The 20,985-nt window shown below is 36.7% G+C and overlaps 1 protein-coding gene across 3 annotated transcripts in view; it reads left to right on the top strand.

Moving 5' to 3' along the window:
* Positions 1–20,985, top strand: part of GOLM2 (golgi membrane protein 2) — an 84,922-nt gene that overhangs the window by 32,230 nt on the left and 31,707 nt on the right. For 2 of the 3 annotated variants that reach the window (XM_084903602.1, XM_084903603.1), the window contains exons 2-8: positions 3,544–3,598; positions 6,069–6,171; positions 9,123–9,213; positions 15,227–15,371; positions 15,673–15,753; positions 17,482–17,580; positions 18,826–18,996. In XM_084903602.1, coding sequence (XP_084759728.1) covers positions 3,544–3,598; positions 6,069–6,171; positions 9,123–9,213; positions 15,227–15,371; positions 15,673–15,753; positions 17,482–17,580; positions 18,826–18,996 — 745 coding nt within the window. The remainder of the gene's footprint in view (positions 1–3,543; positions 3,599–6,068; positions 6,172–9,122; positions 9,214–15,226; positions 15,372–15,672; positions 15,754–17,481; positions 17,581–18,825; positions 18,997–20,985) is intronic. The other variant, XM_084903604.1, reaches the window with a different exon arrangement.

Here is a 20,985-nt window from a genome sequence, read left to right as displayed (position 1 = left end):
CCCCAGTTGCCCTCCCCTGCCAGCCTGGTTGCCCCCAACTGCCCTCCCCTGCTGGCCAGGTCCCCCCAACTGCCCTCCCCTGCTGGCCTATTCCCCCCCAACTGCCCTCTCCTGCAGGCCTGATCTCCCCCAACTGCTCTCCCCTGCAGGCCTGATCTCGCCCCCGCCCCCCAGTTACCCTCCTCTGCCAGCCTGGTCACCCCCAACTGTCCTTCCCTGCAGGCCTATTTGCCCCCAACTCCCCACCCCTGCCCCCCGCAGGCCTGCTTGCCCCCAACTTCCCTCCACTATCAGCTCAGTAACCCCTTACTGCCCTCTCCTGCCAGCCTGGTTGCCCCTAACTGCCCTCCCCTGCTGGCCTAGTCACCCCTAACTGCCCTCCCTTGCTGGCTTGGTCCCCCCCCAACTGCCTTCCTTCCCCTGAAGGCCCAGTTACCCCCAACTGCCCTCCCTGCCAACCTGGTCACTTCCAATTGCCCTTCCCTCCTGGCCTGGTTGCCCCTAACTGTCCTCCCCTGCCAGCCATCTTATGGCGGCCATCTTGTAACCACATGGGGGTGGCCATCTTGTGTAAGGGTGTAATGATCAATTTGCATATGACTTCTTTATTATGTAGGATACTGAAATTTGAATTTCATATAATTCATGAAATATTCTTCTTTTGATTTTTTTTTCTATCTAACCATTTATTTATTTATTTTTATTTATTTAAAAAAAAAATTTTTTATTAGAGACTGTTCTGCTTAGTAACCAATACTGGAATCTGAGGAAATGGGTCCTTTTTTTCTAAAACATTTTTGAACCCTTAAAAAAGGAAAAAAAATTCTTCCAATATTTATTTGTAAGAATATCAGAAAATGAAGATTTTTTTGGCCACTAATATTTCTGTCAGACTTATATAGCCCTCTTTTTAATCAGCCATCTTTAACACAGGCTCCTTCTCCCTCTGCCTGTCTTGTGTGGTTGGAGCGGGTTCTGCTTGTTGGATTTGCATCTTGTTTTATTTGGTCTCCAGTGGTTGGTTGGATCTAGATCTTTTTGAGATCCAGCCAGTTAAAACTACGGTAATAACAGGTCAAAGTGAATAAATAGAAGGGATTGATTCTCCAGAAAGTACTGCCCACGGAAGACCAGCTCAGCATTTACAATAATAATGGCTAATCTGTTGTGAATGCCTTTTTTTTTTTAAAATAAATCTTTATTCATATTATTGCAAATGTTCCTCATTCCCCCACCATTGCTCCCCTCCACCAGATTCCCACCCCACCCTCTGCCCTTTCCCCACCCCCCATTGTTCTCATCCATAGGTGCACAGCTTGTGTTCAGTCTCTTCCCACACCCCCCTCCCCCTTTTCCCCGAGAATCGTCAGTTCACTCCCCGTCCATACCTCTAATTCTATTATATTCAACAGTTAATATTGTTCATCAGGTATTTTAATACCCTTGGTTTTTAGATTCACTTATTGATAGTTATGTATTTGTTGTTCATAGTTTTTATCTTTATTTACTTTCTCTTCCGAAAGAACCGCCTTCAGCAATTCATATAATTCTGGTTTGGCAGTGATGAACTCCTTTAGCTTTTTTTTTTATTAATGAAGCTCTTTATCTGGCCTTTGATTCTGAGTGATAGCTTTGCTGGGTAGATTATTTTTAGGTATAGGTTCTTGCTATTTATCACCTTGAATATTTCTTGCTATTCCCATCTGGCCTGCTGGGTTTCTGTTGAGAAATCAGCTGACAATCGTATGGGTGCTCCTTTATAGGTAACTACCTGCTTTTCTCTTGCTGCTTTTAATATTCTCTCTTTGTCTTTTGCTCTTGGAATTTTAATTATGATGTGTCTTGGTGTGGTCTTCTTTGGATTCCTTTTATTTGGAGTTCTGTGCGCTTCCTGGACTTGTAAGTCTAATTCTTTCACCAGGTGGGGAAAGTTTTCTGTCGCTATTTCTTTCAGTATGTTTTTGATATCTTGCTCTCTGTCATCTTCTGGGACCCCCATAATTCTGATGTTGGTTCGCTTGAAGTTTTCCCAGAGGTTTCTTACATTATCTTCAACTTTCTGGATTCTCTTGTCTTCTTGCTTCTGCGGAGGAGTGTCTTCTGGCTCTTTATGTTTCAAATCTTTGACTTGATTCTTGCGATCTTCCCTTCTGTTTTTAGGACTCTGTATAATATTTTTTATTTCATACAATGTATTCTTTATTTCTTGTTGATCCCTTATTAGTTCTTGTTGATACGTTTTCATATCTTCATAGGTCTTATTGACCTTTTCTAAGAAATTCTTGAAAAACCTTATAAGTGTGGTTTTGAACTCTATATCTAGTCCCTTCTTTTCCTCCATTTCTTTTGTTTGTTATCTGTTTCCTTGTCTCGGCATTTTCACAGCTTCCCTGAGTTGGTAGGGTGGCTTTGTGTGCTAAGGTGTCCTATATGGTTCAGTGGGTCAGCCTCCCAGTTACCTGAGGTGGACAGTCTTGGTGTAGCCCTTTGTGGGATGTGTGTGCAGTCTTGTTGTAAAGCCTTGCTTGTTGTTGGTATCACTGGGAAGCGTTGATCTCCAAGCCAATCAGAAGTGTCTCCTATCTAACCATTTTATTTTTTTTTATTTTTTATTTTTTTAAAATATATATTTTATTGATTTTTGTACAGAGAGGAAGGGAGAGAGATAGAGAGTTAGAAACATCAATGAGAGAGAGTCATCGATCAGCTGCCTCTTGCACACCCCCTACTGGGGATATGCCCGCAACCAAGGTACATGCCCTTGACCGGAATTGAACCTGGGGCCCTTCAGTCCCCAAGCTAACGCTCTATCCATTGAGCCAAGCCAGTCCCGGCCTATCTAACCATTTTAAAATATAAAACCCATTATGGGGAATTACTTTGTAAGTTATATAAATGTCTAATCGCTATGTTGTATACCTGAAACTAATATAATATTGAATGTCAACTGTTTGAAAAATTAAAAAAAAAAATTTTTTAATGTAAAAGCCATCCTTAACTAGCCCTACAAAAACAAGCAGCAAACCAGATTTGGCTTACAGGCCATAGTTTGCCCAACCCCGGTTTAGACATTTTCTTTTATATGAAATACAACAGGAATCTCCTACTCTCCTAGATTACAGTGACCACAAAAATGAGTCCTATGTAATATCTGTCATTCTATGAAAGCTTGATAAGTATTAATTACTTTTAGTTTGATATTAATTGATTGAAGCAATTCTTTTTTTAATGTAGAGTTACTAAGAGGTCTCTTCTAGTAAGATTTTGAAAAAACAAACCATAAAGCAATATTCAACTGAAACTTCTAAACTTTTGAAAGTTATTATACTATATATTAAGTAACATGAATATTCTTATGCAAATTTAAAATTATTATTACAAAACCAGAATTTATCTCTAATTCTTTTTGGAAAGAGGTGGTATATATTATAATAAGGATTTTTCTTTTGCATTTATGATCAAGCTCAAAGTGAATGTGAGAAAAAAGTAAATGTGAGCAAAACTATGTATTCTTTACTAAAATGAGGACTTAATTTTTTTCAGGTTAAACTACAGAGCAACATATCATATCAGATGGCAGACATACATCATTTAAAGGGTAAGAAACTTAATTACATCCTATCTAATAAAAGAGAAATATGCATATTAACCATCAATCTGCTACACTCACAAGTCACACCCATCAGCCAATCAGAGCAAATATGCAAATTAATCCACCCAAGATGGCTGCAGCCAAGGAGAAAGCAGGAGGAAGGCTTGGGTTTCCCAGGTTATGGAAGAAGCCAAACTTTCCACACACCCTGGCCAGCCCAGGCCTCCACTTAAGGCTACAAAGTTTCAATTATAGAAGGTAAATATATCCCCTGCTGCCATGGAGCAAGCAGAAGGCTTGGCTCTGCTCCAGGCTACAAAGTTTCAATTGTAGAAGATAAAAAATAAACCCTGATTACCAGGGCCTCTGCTTGGGTCACCACAGGACGTGGCTGGCCTGCAAACCACCACAGGCCACTCGCCCAGGTCACCCCATGCCCCAAGGGAACCCCCACCCTGATCCAGGACACCCTTCAGGGCAAGCCAGCTGGCCCCCACCCATTCACTAGGCCTCTATCTAATAAAAGAGTATTATGCAGATTGACCATCATTCCAACACACTAGTGCAGATGGCTACTTCCATGTGGTTAAAGATCCTGTTCCTATGTGGACACAAGATTGCCACCACAAGATGGCCAGCAGGGGAGGGCAGTTGGGAGGGACCAGGCCTGCAAGGGAGGGCAGTTGGGGGTGATCAAGCCTGCAGGGGAAGGCAGTTAGGGGTGACCAGGCCGGTAGAGGAGGGAAGTTGGGAGCAAACAGGCTGGCAGGGGAGCAGTTAGGCATCAATCAGGCTGGCATGGGAGTGGTTAGGGGGTGATCAGGCTGTCAGGCAGGCAAGTGGTTGGGAGCCAGCAGTCCCAGATTGTGAGAGGGTGCAGGCTAGGCTGAGGGACACCCCCTCACCCTTGACCCCATGCACAAATTCCGTTCACTGGGCCTCTAGTAATAAAGATAAACAAAGGTCACTAAATGTCTAAAATCCTCAAGAATTTAGGATAATAAAATAGTTAAATGAAAATTTTTGAACGAAGTTCCTCAAATGGTAGAACATTTATTCTTTTGTCTTAAGATATGATAAAATGTTTTAATATTGCTTTATATATAATAAATGCAAGTTAAAATTTGAGGTCAGCGTCCAACCAGTGTGGTTAAGCAATTGAGCATTGACCCAGGAACCAAGAGATCATTGGTTCAATTCCTGGTTAGGGTGCATTTAACCTAACTTGTGGGCACAAGCCCCAGTAGGGGGTGTGCAGGAGGCAGCCTGTGCAGGAGGCAGCAGATCTATTATATTTCCATCTCATCGATGTTTCCATTTCTCTATCCTTCTCCCTTCCTCTTCTCTAAAAATCGATAAAAACATATATAAATTTATTTTAATTTGAGTGCCAGCATTTTAATCTTGTGCTGTTTTATTATAATTATAATATTGGTACATTATGTGTAGACATTATATTTTAGTCTTAATAGATGTTGCTTATACAGAGTAGACCTCTGTTCTCATTTTTAAAAATTAAGACTTTATTAACCACTACTTTTGCTTAACTGATAATTTTTAATCATCTAAGAACATGGCATTTCTCTAGTGACCTCTTAGTTGTGGGGTCAGATGAAGGAAAGGCTCTAAGAATATGGGTCACTTATTAGGGATAATGTTTACAAAAGAGCATCTGGCCCAGCTTTTAATTTGCTTTATAGCTCATTTCATATCATTCATTAATAACTAAAACTTTTAGCCCTAGCCCAGAAATTATGAGCTTTGAAAATGATTTTGGTATATGTAGACCTAGCATCAGTAGCAGACCTAGAAATAAGATCTAAAGTGGTTAACACCTGAGTTGGAAGTCGAATGTGATTTAAAATGGGGAAAAAACTTGAATTTTGTAACCATAGCAAACATCTAAAAAATGTTATTTTTCCCACCTACTTTTATTTATTTTTTATTGATCTTAGAGGAAGGGAAGGAGGTATAAAGGGAGGGAGGGAGAGTGACAGAGAGATCTATTGCCTTTTGAATATGCTCTACCAGGGATCAAACCCACAACTTGGTTATGTGCCCTGATCTGGAATTGAACCCACCACCTTTTGGTGTACGGGAAGACACTCCAACCAGCTGAGCCACACAGGCCAGGGCTTCCTGCCTACTTTTATAAAGCAGGCTTAAAAGAGGTAGGTAGATGTTTTTTGGTACTATTTTCACAGCTTGTATGTCTACATAATGTGAAAAGATGTGTAATTTTTTTAATATTTCTGATTAATGTGGAAGCCATTGAGGCTATCTTGTTTTAAAAATAAATTTTATCTGCCCATACATGTGTTATAAAAGGCAATTAAAAATGGGCTACCAATTATATAATTTAACTGAATAAAGAAAATGAGAAGTATATTTAATTTTTTAAAATCCCATGACTTCTCACTAGGGCGCATTGAAGTGAGTAAACTATATTTCTTTGATTTTTACCTTTTGTGTCTAGAGCAACTTGCTGAGCTTCGACAGGAGTTTCTTCGACAAGAAGACCAGCTTCAGGACTATCGGAAGAACAATACTTACCTTGTGAAGAGGTTAGAATATGAGAGGTAAGGTGCTACAAATATTTATGAATCTGTAATCTCTCTCCAACCAACTTTTGGACAATCCATTTTTTTCCTTTCTGGCTTCTGTTTTTCTTCTCTTCTTTTGTTTCCTTAGGTCATTTAAATTCATTTTCTATTGTCTTTCTATTGCCTCTCTGAAGTCTGTACTCTCTTATTTTTATACTAGAGTCCTGGTACATGAAATTTGTGCAGGGGAGAGGGAGATGGTGGTTCCCTCAGCCCAGGCTGCACTTTCTCGCAATCCGGGACCCCTCAGGGGATGTCCAACTTCCGGTTTAGGCCCTATGGTTTAAACAGTCGGACATCCCTCTCATAATCCAGGACTGCTGGCTCCTAACTGCTCGCCTGCCTGACTGCCTGATTGCCCCTAACCACTCTTTCTGCCCACCTGATTGCTACTAACCATTTACCTGCCTGCCTGATCGCCCCTAACCACTCGCTTGCCTGCCTGATCACTCTTAACTGTCTCTGCCTGCCGGATCACCCCTAACCACTCGCCTGCCTGCCTGATCACACCTAACTGCTCACCTGCCTGCCTGATTGCCCCTATCTGCCTCTGCCTCAGCTTCATCCAGAAAGACATCCAAAATGATGTCCAGAAGGTTGTTCGGCTGTCCGGTGTAATTAGCATATTACACTTTTATTATAGATGTTTTGCACCATGAAAACATCTCTTACAAGGTATGTGTGTCTCTGCCTGTGTAAGACAGAAAATCTTGCCTGAGTTTTATTTAATTAGTTGTTTGGAAAAGACTAAAAGATTAAGATTCTGTGATTCTTTTTGAGGGGCATCTAGATGAAGACACACTGGGAGATGTCCCCAGAATAGCTAAGGGCTGAGTGCCAGCTGCTTCTCCTGCTCTTTACTTCAGGGCCCTTGTTTACACTGCTACACTTAGTTGGAAGTGAGGTAGGGGAATTTCATAGGGGTTTCTAGCAACCCCTCTATAAAAACCTTTATTGTATCTGTAATCAGTTTTACAGAAAAAGGTATTTTTTAGGTCTGCACACCAAAAATTAGAAAGATTTGCCATATTTTAATTTAAAGTACCATTTATTCATTTCTGACTTCTTCTAGGCTATCAATATGCATCTAGTTTAAGGTGACCAGATGTCCCGCTTTTGGTGGGACAGTCCTGATTTTTAACAATTTGTCCTGCATCCCGAGCATTTTAAAAAATTCCTGATTTTTGGAAAAAATGCACGACAAGCTAGGGAACGGTGGGAGAATGGGAAGGGAATATACGGCTTTTGGCAGCCATGTGGCTATTTAGCCAGGATATGAGTTTTAATTATTTTTGTTAATTTTGAAATGTTAAACTTTAATAATAACAAATAATTGTTGAGAACTGATTATCGAGAACTGCTTATCAAAGTTCTCATTGTTGATCAGTTGTAAGAATTCGACCACCATTGTTTGGACTTAATGAACAATGGCATTTTTTGGGATTGACAACGACGAAAACATTTTGTAACTGTCTCTCAGACGATACATATCGTACTGCGTGCTAGTAAGCTAGTTGAACAAGTGATGTCATTACAAATCAGCTATTCAGATAATTTAGGTAAGTAATTCATAAATATATAAATTTTCTTGAATTTAGCAGATAGTACTCATATTATTTATATTTTATAGTGGCCGCAAAAAGTCTAGCGCTGGCTGGCCTTGAAAGTGACACGACTATACATAATTTTTTTAAAATTTATTATATTTGTAAATTGTACTTATGTTGAAATTTGAAAAATATATTACAATACTATTTTTGTGTTCTATGAAAATGTTTGTTGCTCCATATAGACCAAATTTTTTAATCAAGAAACCCTCGCCCCGCCCCGTAATCTAGTTACATATATGTATTTGAACTTAACAGTATTCAATAATTTTCCAAATACTACTTTCATAATATATTACCTCTAAATATACCTGCATATTTAGAGGTAATACATTATTTCAGCTTGTTAATGTACCAAAGCTTATTTAATCTCTCCCAGTTGCTGAACCATTATAGTGATTTTCCTTTTCCCACTGTTATTATTATCAACTATAAAACTCTATGCAAAAAGGATTTTCCCCGCTAATGTTATTTCACTGATATGTATTCTCAAATAGAGTATTCCTAAGATAGAATGTTTTATTGATTTTATTACTTATTTCACATATATGAAATATTGCTTTCTAACATGATTATACTAATATATAATCTAAATGTTCCCCCATAGCTCCTTCAACATTGGCTTTTATAATTCTAATTTATTTTTGCAAGTATAGGAATAATGTAATACCATAAATACACATTTAATTTGCATTTTAATGGTGAAAGTTAACATTTTCCTCTCTATTAACTGTTTGTTTCTTTTTGCATGAACTATCTATTTGTATCCTTTGAGTACTGTGCAGTGGAAATTCACAGTCTTTATCTATTTTGTTCATTTACATTTTTTCTTGAAAATAAGTATACCTTATTTATTAATTTCTTCCATTCTTGCTCTTCTTATGGTTTAGACTTTTATTATTGTGTTAAAGTACTAACTATTGGATGAATCACTTTCTGCAACTTCTGTTAACACTTGTAATTCTATTTTTTCTCATCTATTACTAAATTTTGGTCTCACAATTTTCTCCTCTTTACTGTTTTGCTCTTCTGTGATTGAAGTTGGCTTTGACAATTGTTTTTTTAAATAAATGAAATTTTATCTTTCTAATTTCTTTTTAACTTTTTAAATTAGCTTTATCAGTACTTTTTATCCTCTATTAAAGGTTCAAATATTTTAAGAATCTTGACTAAACTATATTTATGTCTGCTCTTTGTCCTTCCTTACCCACTCTTCTGCTAACTAAATGCCTCATCTTTGTAATTGTACGATTTCAACTTCTAGACTTTGAGAATCCAATCTGAGATGATATAATCTAAAAAAATGATTTTGTAATTTAGTTTTCAGTGTGGACAACAAATCAAGGAATTAAGAGCACAGCATGAAGAGAATATTAAAAAGTTAGCAGACCAGTTTTTGCAGGAACAAAAGGTAAATTTAAAAAGTATACTTAAAATATATTCTTGTTAAAATATTATAATTTAGAAATTAAAATATGTACTTTTGTCATAAAACATTGTATCTTTTTAAGTATTCTGGCCTGCTTAATTCTAAAAATGACCTGCAGTGGCTTATTGCTGAGTAAATTAGATATTTGCAAAAACATAACCATAACTCTTAAAACTAATTTTGAGCTAAATATCTCTTACCAGTTTTTTTAAATCCTCACCTGAGTATTTGCTTATTGATATATTTTTTAAAAGAATAGTTTAATTATTTTTAGAGAGAGAAGAATGGAGAAGAGAAACATTGATGTGAGAGCATAACATCGATTGGCTGCCTCCTGCATGCCCCCTACCAGGGATTGTGCCTGCATCCTGGGCATGTGTCCTGACTGGGAGTTGAACCAGCAACCCCTTGGTGCATATGACAACACCCAACCAACTGAGTTATACCGTATAGGGATAAAAATAATTTTTGCTGTTAATGTATTTCTCAGATTGTAAAGTGCTAAACATTTTACTGAAAAATCAATTACTTCCTATTTTGTGCTTTTTAGAACCAGAAAAATAATCAAGAAACGCTCCCCTTAATTATAAATTTATGTTATTCTGAATTTCTTTTTTTAAATATAAAAATGAAACACTAGTCAGTACTTGGATTCATATTTTAGGGGTGGAAATTTATTTTATTGATTTATCCATTTTCAGTTGACATGTATATTACAAAGGCCCTCCTAGAAATGGAGGGAATTTGTCTAAAGATTAGGACATTCATTGTTTTCCACCTTGTAATCTCATCTAACTTGCAATGGTTTGGGTAAAGTCCTGTGATTTAATGTAAAAAGAGGTTGAACAGTGAAAAATATTTATCTTGCTCTTTGGTAGCATCTTCTCTAAAGAACTAGAAGTTAAGGAAACCAGATTTTCATTCTTAGCTGTTTCACTATTTTACAGCATTATATTGAGGGCATCATTTTTCTGTATTTCATTTTTTGAATCTACAAAGTGAAATAGCTGCTGCCTAACATTAAATAAAATTAAATGAGGGTTAATTAGTTTTCTGTGAAGTTAAAATTATTTTTAGAATAAAAAGTTTATTTAAAAAGCAATTAAGTGCCCCTTTGCCAAATTATCAGCATTGCACTTAGAAAACACTTTTATTTGAAGGCGAGGGAGGGAGGGCGGGTGGGTGGAAGGTAATCAACCATGGGTTATACATGTATGTATATATGTTATGTATGTATGTATAATCTATGGACACAGACAATAGGGTGGTGAAGGTCTGGGTTGGGGGTAGGGGGGCTGGGGTCAGACTGGAGGGGGTCAGTGGGGGGAAAATCAATGAAGAAAGAAAGAAAGAAAGAAAGAAAGAAAGAAAGAAAGGGAGGGAGGGAGGGAGGGAGGGAGGGAGGGAGGGAGGGAGGGAGGGAGGGAGGGAGGGAGGGAGGGAGGGAGGGAGGAAGGAAGGAAAGAAGGAAAGAAAGAAAGAAAGAAAGAAAGAAAGAAAGAAAGAAAGAAAGGAAGGAAGGAAGGAAGGAAGGAAGGAAGGAAGGAAGGAAGGAAGGAAGGAAGGAAGGAAGGAAGGAAGGAAGGAAGGAAGGAAGGAAGGAAAGAAAGAAAGAAAGAAAGAAAGAAAGAAAGAAAGAAAGAAAGAAAGAAAAGAAAACACTATTATTTTCTAAGAATATTTAATATTGCCTGGCCGGTGTGATTTAGTGGTGGAGGTCACAGTTTGATTCCTAGTCAGGGCACATGTCTGGGTTGTGGACTTCATCCCCAATAGGGGGCATGCAGAAGGCAGCTTATCGATGATTCTCTCTCATCATTTACGTTTCTATCTCTCCCTCTCTCTTCCTTTCTCTAAAATCAATAAAAACATATTTTAAAAAAGAATATTTAACCCTAGCTGGTTTTCTCAGTGGTTAGAACATTGACCCACAGATTGGAGGGTTTTAGGTTCAATTCCAGTCAAGGACACAGACCTCAATTGCAGGCTCAATCCCCAGCACCTCTCATTGGGGCATGTGGAGGAGGCACATCGATGTTTCTGTCTCTCCCACTCCTTTCCACTCTTCCTAAATAATCAGTGGAAAAAATATCGTTGGGTGAGGATTAACAACAATAAAAAGTTGCAGTCATTAATAATATATCAAAGTGACATTGTTAACTATTTTAAGTGGAAAAGTGTTTTTGAACAATAGTTTCTTGACTTTTAAATTTTGTTAATATTGTTTGTTTTATTCACATCTACAAAGAAGTGGAATGCTATAAAAATAGCCTATGATGATATAACATTATAGCAAAAATACAGAGATGCAGGATGAGCCTCACTGATTTTCTCACCTTTGTCTTTCGTACTGACATGTTCAAAAATTTCAGTTTATCATCTCACTCATCGACTATTAAGCTCTGAGATTTGGCTATTGTTTACCAAGTTCCCAGAAGATGTGGGAGTGAGAAAGACTGTCATTTGAATTCATTCTCCACAATTCTCTAACTTTGTAACCTTGAATAAGCTACTTAACTTCTTTAAGCCTCAGTTTTGTTTTTCCTCAAAATATTTATTTCTCTCTGCTCGAGGATAAATTTAAAAGGAATTTGTAAATTATGAAGCATAGTACAAATGTTCGTTGTTGATTTTATCTGCTAGGTACACTGGAATTGTCAAAATACCTTTTTTCTTTTTCTTTTTAAATTTAATAAATCTTTATTGCTCATATTATTACAATTGTTTCTCCTTTTTCCCCCCATAGCTCCTCTCCACCTGGTTCCCACCCCACCCTCTGCCCTTACCGCCCATTGTCCTCATCCATAGGTGTACAATTTTAGTCCAGTCTCTTCCTGCACCCCCCCACACTCGTTTCCCCCTGATAATTATCAATCCACTCTCTTTCTTTGCCCCTGATTCTATTATTTTCACCAGTTTATTCTATTCCTCAGATTTTTAATTCACTTGATTTTTTTTTTTTTTTTGATTTTTTACAGAGAGGAAGAGAGAGGGATAGAGAGTTAGAAACATCGATGAGGGAGAATCATCGATCAGCTGCCTCTTGCACAATCCCTACTGGGGATGTGCCCTCAACTAAGGTACATGCCCTTGACTGGAATTGAACCTGGGATCTTTCAGTCTCCAGGCCGACGCTCTATCCACTGAGCCAAACCTGTTTCAGCAATTCACTTGATTTTTAGATTCACTTGTTGATATATGTGTATTTGTTGATTATAATTTTTATCTTTATTTTTTTCTTCTTCCTCTTCTTAAAGAATACCTTTCAGCATTTAATCTAATACTGGTTTGGTGGTGGTGATCTCCTTTAGCTTTTCCTTATCTGTGAAGCTCTTTATATGCCCCTCAATTCTGAATGATAACTTTGCTGGGTAGAGTATTCTTGGTTGTAGGTTCTGGCTATTCATCACTTTGAATATTTCTTGCCACTCCTGTCTGGCCTGCATAGTTTCAGTTGAGAAATCAGCTGATAATAACATGGGTGCTCCCTTGTAGGTAACTAACTGTTTTTTTCTTGCTGCTTATAAGATTCTCTCTTTGTCTTTTGCCCTTGGCATTTTAATTATGATGTGTCTTGGTGTGGTCCTCTTTGGATTCATTTTGTTTGGGGTTCTGTGGGCTTCCTGGACTTGTAAGTCTATTTCTTTCACCAGTTGGTAGAAGTTTTCTGACATTATTTCTTCAAATAGGTTTTCAGTATCTCTCTCTCTTCTTCTGGCACCCCCATAATTCTGATGTTGTTATGCTTGAAGTTATCCCAGAGGCTCCTTACACTATCTTCAACTTTCTGGATTCTCTTCTCTTCTTGCTTCTCCAGAGGAGTGTCCTTTGCCTCTTTGTATTCCAAATATTTGACTTGATTCTTGTGTTCCTCTAGTCTGCTGTTGGGTCTCTGTATAATATTTTTTATTTCAGTCAGTGTATGTTTAATTTCTAGTTGGTCCTTTTTCATATCCTTGAGGGTCTCATTAAATTTATTGGCCTTTTCTAGGAAATTCTTGAAAAACCTTATGACTGTGGTTTTGAACTCTATATCTAGTCTTTCATTCGGGATCTGTTTCCTTGTCTCCTTGTCTCATAATTTCCGCTGCTTCCCTGACTTGGTAGGGTGGCTTTGTGTGTTTGGTGTCTTATATGGACCGGTGGGTCAGCCTCCCCAGTTACCTGAGGTAGATACTCGTGGTGCTCCCCTTTGTGGACTGTGTGTACAGCCTTGTTGTAGTTAAGTCTTGATTGTTGTTGGTATCACTGGGAGGAATTGACCTCCAGGCCAATTGGATGTGAATATCAGTTGTGTCTATGCCAGGATACCTTCTGTTTTGGAGACAGCCTTATAGGATCAGACTTGCAAAATTGCAAAAGCCTCTGAGCTCAGCTTGGATGGGGCGGAGTCTCAGTGCTGAACTGACAGTCTTGGTTTCCTGTCAGCCCTGCCCTTGTGCGTGCACCTCAAACCTCTGCCTTCCACAGATCCCCTGATTTTCCCCCTGACAGTCCAGATTCCCCCTGTAAGAGCATGAGTCCCCTAGGAGCTCACCCAGAACTGAGTTTCAGTGCTCAGTGTAGTCAGAACTGGGATTCAGTGCAGTGGAGCTTCCCACTCCTTCTGCTATGGAGAGGCTGTGGCAACCTCCTCCGCAGTCAGACCTCTTGCTTGCACTCACTAGCGCGTGACTCTAGACCCTGCCCGCTGTGGCTCCTACCTCCCCCAAGTCTCCCAGTCTCTGAGTCTCCTGGGGCCTTTCTCTACAGTCCAGACTCCACCCGTATGAGTCTGGGTCCATGGGGTTTCGGCTGGGGTTGGGGTTCATTGCAGTCGAAACTGGGGTTCAGTGCATTCGAGGCTTTCTTTCCCCTCCCACCAGGCAGGCACTCGACCGCCCTTCCTCTCTGTACACATCTCCCTACCTCAGCGCTTTGCAGCTCCCCTGATCTGTGAGCCTCTCTCCTTTCTAGTTGTAGATTTCACACTCAGCCAACTTTCCTGTGGTTTTGGATGATGCCCCTTCTGTCTTTTAGTTGTTGTTTTGAAATTGTTGTGCAAGGCAGTATTTTAGGCACTTACCTAGGCTGCCATCTTGGTTTTCCCTTTTTTCTTTATTTTGAAAAATTCTTACAACTTGGCTCTTGTAATTCTAGACTTCCTATAGATTTTTAAGTGCTATTGTTTTTTTTTATAACATTACTTAATGATGACATTGCATAGTGCTTTAGAGTTGATCAACTATGCATAAATGCATTAAATATTAAGTATAAGGACCTATGTCGCAACTCAAACATAACTACTTGACCTTTGTGTCTCCCAGTTTTCTACTTGAGGCAATTCAATATAAAAGAGAAAACTGGCTCACCAATAGAGTCGAGTCAGGTCTAACTATTGATATATACACAAAGATTCAAATTTCCAAGGAAATGATATATTTAGGAGCAGGTTGGAAGGAGCACTGACCTGTTGTATTTGTCTGCCATTACTTCTTGTGCTTTGGTGGTTAGTGCAGTTGGGGGGAAAAATATGACAATGTCAGTAGCCATTTACCACACTTGAGGGGCACCTGTGTGCCAGTCTCCTGCTGTCTGCCATCCTGCTGGATTATAACATTTGCCTATAAAGAACCTACCCTGACCACAGCACCCAGGAGAGAGCTCAACCATATGCCTCCTGCAGACACCTACAGTGCTTGGCAAGATTCTCTTCTTGCAGAATCACTCTCTTAGCATACATAGCCAAAGAGAATTATCTCTGTCTAATATTTTAGGCCATTTACTACAATTAGAGACTTTAAAATGTACTGGTTCTTCTTTGACTTTGTATCAGTTATAAAAACTGAAGAGAAAATAATATTATATCCCCCATTTCCAAGTATTTGAAATTTAGACCCAGGGTATATGTTTCAGAAAATGAACTGTTTCAGAACATTTAGTTAATAGTAATGTCAATGATGTAACATAGTTAACTGAAAAAATATTTATTGTTACTAAATCTTTTATCTAACAGCAAGAGGCCCACAAGTTGGAATTAAAAGATGAAAATGAATTGGGTATAAACAATCATGCAGTACCTAAAAATGTTCCAAAAGTAGGTGAGAAGGCTGAAGAGAAGAATGAAGAGCCCTCAAGCCACCATATTGCACATGGGAAAGGTATTACAGTTATTTTGTTTTGTGTTAATAGGATATTGACTTTTCTCATTTTGAGGTTAACATTTTTAATCATAAAGTATGTTGTTTGATTTTAGTTCAGTTATGATTACATTCAAATTTAGATCCTTTGAGAAAAAAAGCAGTAAGTTATTTTAGAATTACAACTATGTCCAAAGCAAGATATAAAGATATTTGGTTAGTGTAGCTAGCTCATTGCTTTAGAAACTTATTACCTTCCTTCAAGATAATTTTAATTTATGTAAAGAAAAATATAAAATATTATCTTTTGATACTTGGGCAGAACAAATCAAACCAGGTGGTGATGCAGGAATGCCTGGAATAGAGGAGAACGACCTTGCAAAAGTTGAAGACATTCCCATTGGTAAGTAAAAGTTGGTAGAGTATTTAACTAAAGTGACCATATTATTTTTCATGTGACCCTGTTCTCTTTTTGAGTAACACTTGAGAAAAGTCACAGATATCTATATGGTTTATATTTCTAGTTAATTAACCACCCATAAGTACTTGCTTTGCCTTAATAAGAATCAACCATATTTGAACCTTTTCTTTTTTGACTCGAGTTATTGTTCTTGACATTTATGCTATATTAGAGCTATTTATATTTACTAAAAGAATATATGGCTCATTTCTTTCATATTAAATGCTCTCAGATTGCTGTGATATTGGTTTGCTTTAATATGGCCTACCAATATACTTTATAGGTTTTTAAAACTCGCCTTGTCCTTTCAGTTAATTACCTCAAACTTTAAATAGTTTATTCACTGTTTTCTTTCTTTTATTTTGGTTAATCCTCATCAGAGGATATTTTTCCCATTGATTTTTAGAGAGAGTGGAAGGGAGGAGGAGAAAGAGAGAGAGGAACATTGATGTGAGAGAGACACATTGGTTGGTTGCCTCCCGCACACATATAGGTTGGGGCCAAGAATCAAACCTGCAACCAAGGTACTACTTGCCTTTGGTCTGAATCAAATCTGCGATCCTTCGGCCTGTGGACTGAAGGGTCGCAGATTAGATTCAAGTCAAGAGCAAGTACCTTTCTAACTGAGAAAAACGGCAAGGGTGACTTTTTTTTATGGCCACTTCTGCTTAATGTATATCTCTTTCTTCATTAATGTGTTTGTTTCTTATCTATTTCCATTTGAAGTCTGTGTCACTGCTGCTTTCCTAATCCCACTCATGTTTGTTTGTTTTTTGCATGTCTGTTTTTCTTGCCATTTCTATGTTTCTTGGCTATCATAGGTATCCCTACCTGCCGACTCCAATTTATGGTAGAAAATTGAAAGTAATAACATGTCTGTGGTTATTCTAGGTGATTACTTCTGTGGTTACAACTTATTGTATGTGGCTGAAGTTGCTGAGTGTTTGAGGTCCAAATGAAATACTGGGTTTTTTATTTGTATTGTTTTGTTATCTTCTCAAATTCTTTCATGTCTATTTTCTTTTGGGTTCCTAGTCATAGTATATCCCCCTAAAATAATGGTAAGGACAAGAGCAATAACGTGAGTTTAATAATATGGAGTTAGAATGAGCATGATTTGTTTGTAAGGCAATGAAGTTATCTGGTGATTCTTCAAGTGTGGTCCTTGGATCAGTAGTATCAGCATTACCTAGGAACTTCTTAGAAATGCAAATTCTTGAAATAGAGCTCAGCAATGTGTGTTTTAACCAGCTCTCCAAGTGATTTTTGATCTATGCTATAGTTTTAGAATCAATAGCTAGATATTAATTAAGGAAATGTTGAGAGCAAAAATCATGTATTATTCTCAATTTCTGTAGCACTTACTCTATTCCTAGACTTACTGAGTTTTAGATTAATTAATCTATTTTATATTGCCCTTATTTATTTTTTAGGTGGAGAATAAGATAGAGTTCCTATTGTCTTTTATTCTGGTCAGATTTATTGATCACCAAAATTTGTGATGGGTGGTACAGTGTATGAATTAGTAGCCACAAATTAATTATATGCCAACTATAAGAATTACAAAATTAGGATAAGCATCATGTGATTAGTGCAATATAAATTTATGGTGGTTGGTTTTTAGAAATCATAAAGTCAATGGGAATAATATGGATCTATTTTTTCTTTTAGTTTTAAAGAAACCCCCAATTTCTATTTCCCAATATGGTAGTCATCAAGCAATCTCCCATCGTCCAACTAGACAACCTCTCTCCCCTAATATGGTTCCAGGTATGAAGTCTTATTCTTAAAATTTTACTTGAAAACTAATTTACTTGAAAACTAATTTCATGTATTGTTACCTAGTGAATAAAACATGTCACTTAACAGCATAGTGAAGTAAGTTTTTTCTAGCTAATGTTATATATTTTCAAATGACTGATAAAAGCTTAGGGAAGTGATCATTTAAATATGCACGTTATCTAATAGATTCCTAAAAGCAGAAGAATTATTTGTTTTGCCACTCTGGACTATATATTCTCTTTGATCTCTGTTGTTCTGTGTGTACGTATTTACCTTCTTCAAAATGTGTTCAAAATTATCTCACAGAATCCTTCTATAAATTATTAGATTTACCTATTTTAAAATTTCTACTCTGTACTTATGAATGTTTTTGTTTTCTGAATACCTATTTGATTTTACAGAAATGTTCTCCTAAAATGAGAATTGATATGATTAAAGTTAAATTATAAGGATCTAAATCAAGGCTTTGGTGAGGGGAAAAAAGGAGGGGGGGGGAAGAAAGGTTATATCCAGGACAATACTAATAAGAAATAAATCAACAATTAATAGTCAAGAATAACTACTATAGCCAAAACTGGTTTGGCTCAGTGGATAGAGTGTCCCAGGTTTGATTCCGGTCAAGAGCATGTACCTTGGTTTTGGGCACATCGCCAGTGGGGGGCATGCAAGAGGCAGCTGATTGATGACTCTCTCATTGATGTTTCTAACTCTCTATCTCTCTCCTTTTTTCTCTGTAAAAAAATCAATGAAATATATATATATATATATATATATATATATATATATATATATATATTTTTTTTTTTTTTTTTTTTTTTTTTTTTTAAAGAATAAGTACTGTAAATGAAAATGACTTAGAGTTTGAAACTTTTAAAAGCCTTACTGGATTTTGGAGATTTCTGACAATATATAGTTTGGAGGGGGAAAAGAGTCATCCACCCTTTATCACTGTCATTTTAATTTTTCAGTTTCTATTACATATTTCTTTGGTGAATAGGTTTTATAATCAGTATTGGAGGTTCACATGGAGACTGATTAGCAAAGTTCACATAGCTAGAATTACATTGGTTGTAAGATTTGGTTGAAGGAATTATAATCAATCTTAAGGAAAAAAAAAAAAAGGCTACCTAACTACCCAATGTCAGACTACAATGTGCCTTAGCTTTTCTAAAGCAGATCTTGTGAAATTCTCCTATAAAATAATGACTTTAACTTGATGTTTTTCTATCGTAGATTCTCATGTAAATCATAATGGAAACCCTGGAACTTCAAAACAGAATCCTCCCAATCTTCTTCAGCGTTTAATTCCAGGCCCAAACGTGGAGAGTGAACCCAGAATTCAAGGCGATATACTAAAGCAGGATACCAAGGATAGAGCCGGTGATTTCCATAAGTTAAAGCAAAGTAAGAATTGAGTTAATAAATATTATGCTGAAAGATTTCTTTAAATACAATTTTTACTTACAAGGCTCAATTAAGGTCTTTATTACTATAATCTCTAACTAATGACTATATAGTAAAACTATATACATATAAACAGAAAGTATAATGGTGGTAAAATTTAAAAGTAAAGCAGGTTTTAAATGGATAGAGATCTTAAAGAAGAGTTTTAAAAGCTTCTCATTCACCAGTGTTCAATAATAAATTTCAGGTGAGTTCATTTTTTTTAAATGCTATTAGTTCTTATGACTAAAATTTTTTTGGAGAAATGAGAAAAGATATATTTTACTAGGCTAGTGAGTCAAAACTTTGATTATAAGGAACAGAATATAAATAATTTTGAAAAATAAATTCTGGGGGAGACTGCCTGAGAGACTGCCATAGTGAATGTTTCAGTACTGCTTTCTTTTTCATTCCCTCCAGTTGCAATTTACTTCATTTAGGTCTTAGGAGAGAAGTAAAAGAAAATGAATAAATTCATAGTACTATGTAATAAAGTATCACTGCTTAATTGTTTCAGAGTTATTGATTTTGATAAAAGGACAATACCACAAAAAATTCTCATAGTAAAGAGAATTTAAGAGAGGTCAATGAGGGGAAAAGGAAGCTTATGTAATACTTTAAACCATATGAGACAGTTCCCTTAAACTACACTTTTTTTTATTTTCTCTGCTGATTTCAAGGCTTTTTCCCTTCAACTTCTGAACAGATAGAATGTCTAAAAGCTCCAGTTTGCCTTTATTAGCTTTTTATGATGGCTTCTATGTTCAGAGCAGTGTTTATGCAGCGATTTGTACATGATTGCTTGTAAAATGAGAACTGCAAGGTGTTACATTTTTGAAATCTACTCAAGATATTTTTATTGGTCTATGACAGTTATTCATATTTCAGCATCTATATCAACATATAGTTTTCATACATTCAAGTTGACTTTTTTTCCTTGTTACTTAAAAGCATATTTGGCTATCTTGACTAAAGTAATATATGAAAAACATTTTTATTTATAAGAATGTGGCTAATATTTTAAATACAGTGAAAAAATATTTCCTCAAAATTTTGTTGGGATATTGCCTCAAAGCTTTTATCTCAACAAAAAAAGGTTTAGAATAAGGGTATAACTAAATGAAATATATGATTTGATTACTTAAGATTTTTTTTTAAACTTATACTTTATTCCATACATTTTTTTATTTGCCTTTGTTTGTTTTTACCAATCTTTGGGCAAAGTATGTGATTGGAAAGTAATTGCCAGAAAATGATCACTCTGAACAATTTATTTTTAAAGGAGTCTAAACTTTTGCTCAGCTGTTGTGGCTAAGTGGTTGAGCCTCAAACTATGAACCAAGGGGTCACGGTTCATATTCCTGACAGGGCACATGCCCAGGTTGTGGGCTCAATCTCCAGTAGGGGCGTGCAGGAGGGAGCTGATCAATGATTCTCTCTCATCATTGATGTTTCTCTCTCTCTCTCCCCCTCTCCCTTCCTCTCTGAAATCAAGAAAAATATATTTAAACTCTGGGGAGGGAGGGCATGTATGGGAAGCTGGGGGGCAATGGTAAGATATGTACACAGATAATAATTTAATAAATAAAATTTAAAAAAGAAAAATATATTTTAAAAAAACACTCCAAATTCTTTTCATTGTATATATTTCAGTACAAATATTATTGTGAGAGTTAAAATCAAGGTGAGCACTATTTTGTGATTTACTTTGACATTATTTCATACATAATTTTAACCTATTAAATAGTTACATAGTTGTCATTTTAAATGTATTTGTATACTCACACACATATACATATATCCTGTTGTGTTTAGGTAATAATAATAGTTTTCATTTAGCTCTATTCTTTTATTGCTTATTTATATTTTTTGTATTCTCTCAGGTTGTAATAACTATGAATATATTTTTTCAAAGTACTTAATGCTTCTCCTACTTTGGGTGTTCCTTTA

Source organism: Pipistrellus hanaki (genome assembly GCF_964339955.1).
Source record: "Pipistrellus hanaki genome assembly, chromosome: 1".
NCBI classification, from domain to species: Eukaryota; Metazoa; Chordata; class Mammalia; order Chiroptera; family Vespertilionidae; genus Pipistrellus; species Pipistrellus hanaki.
The sequence above is the reverse complement of the archived record's forward strand: the minus strand, read 5'-3'. Positions and strand labels throughout refer to the sequence as shown.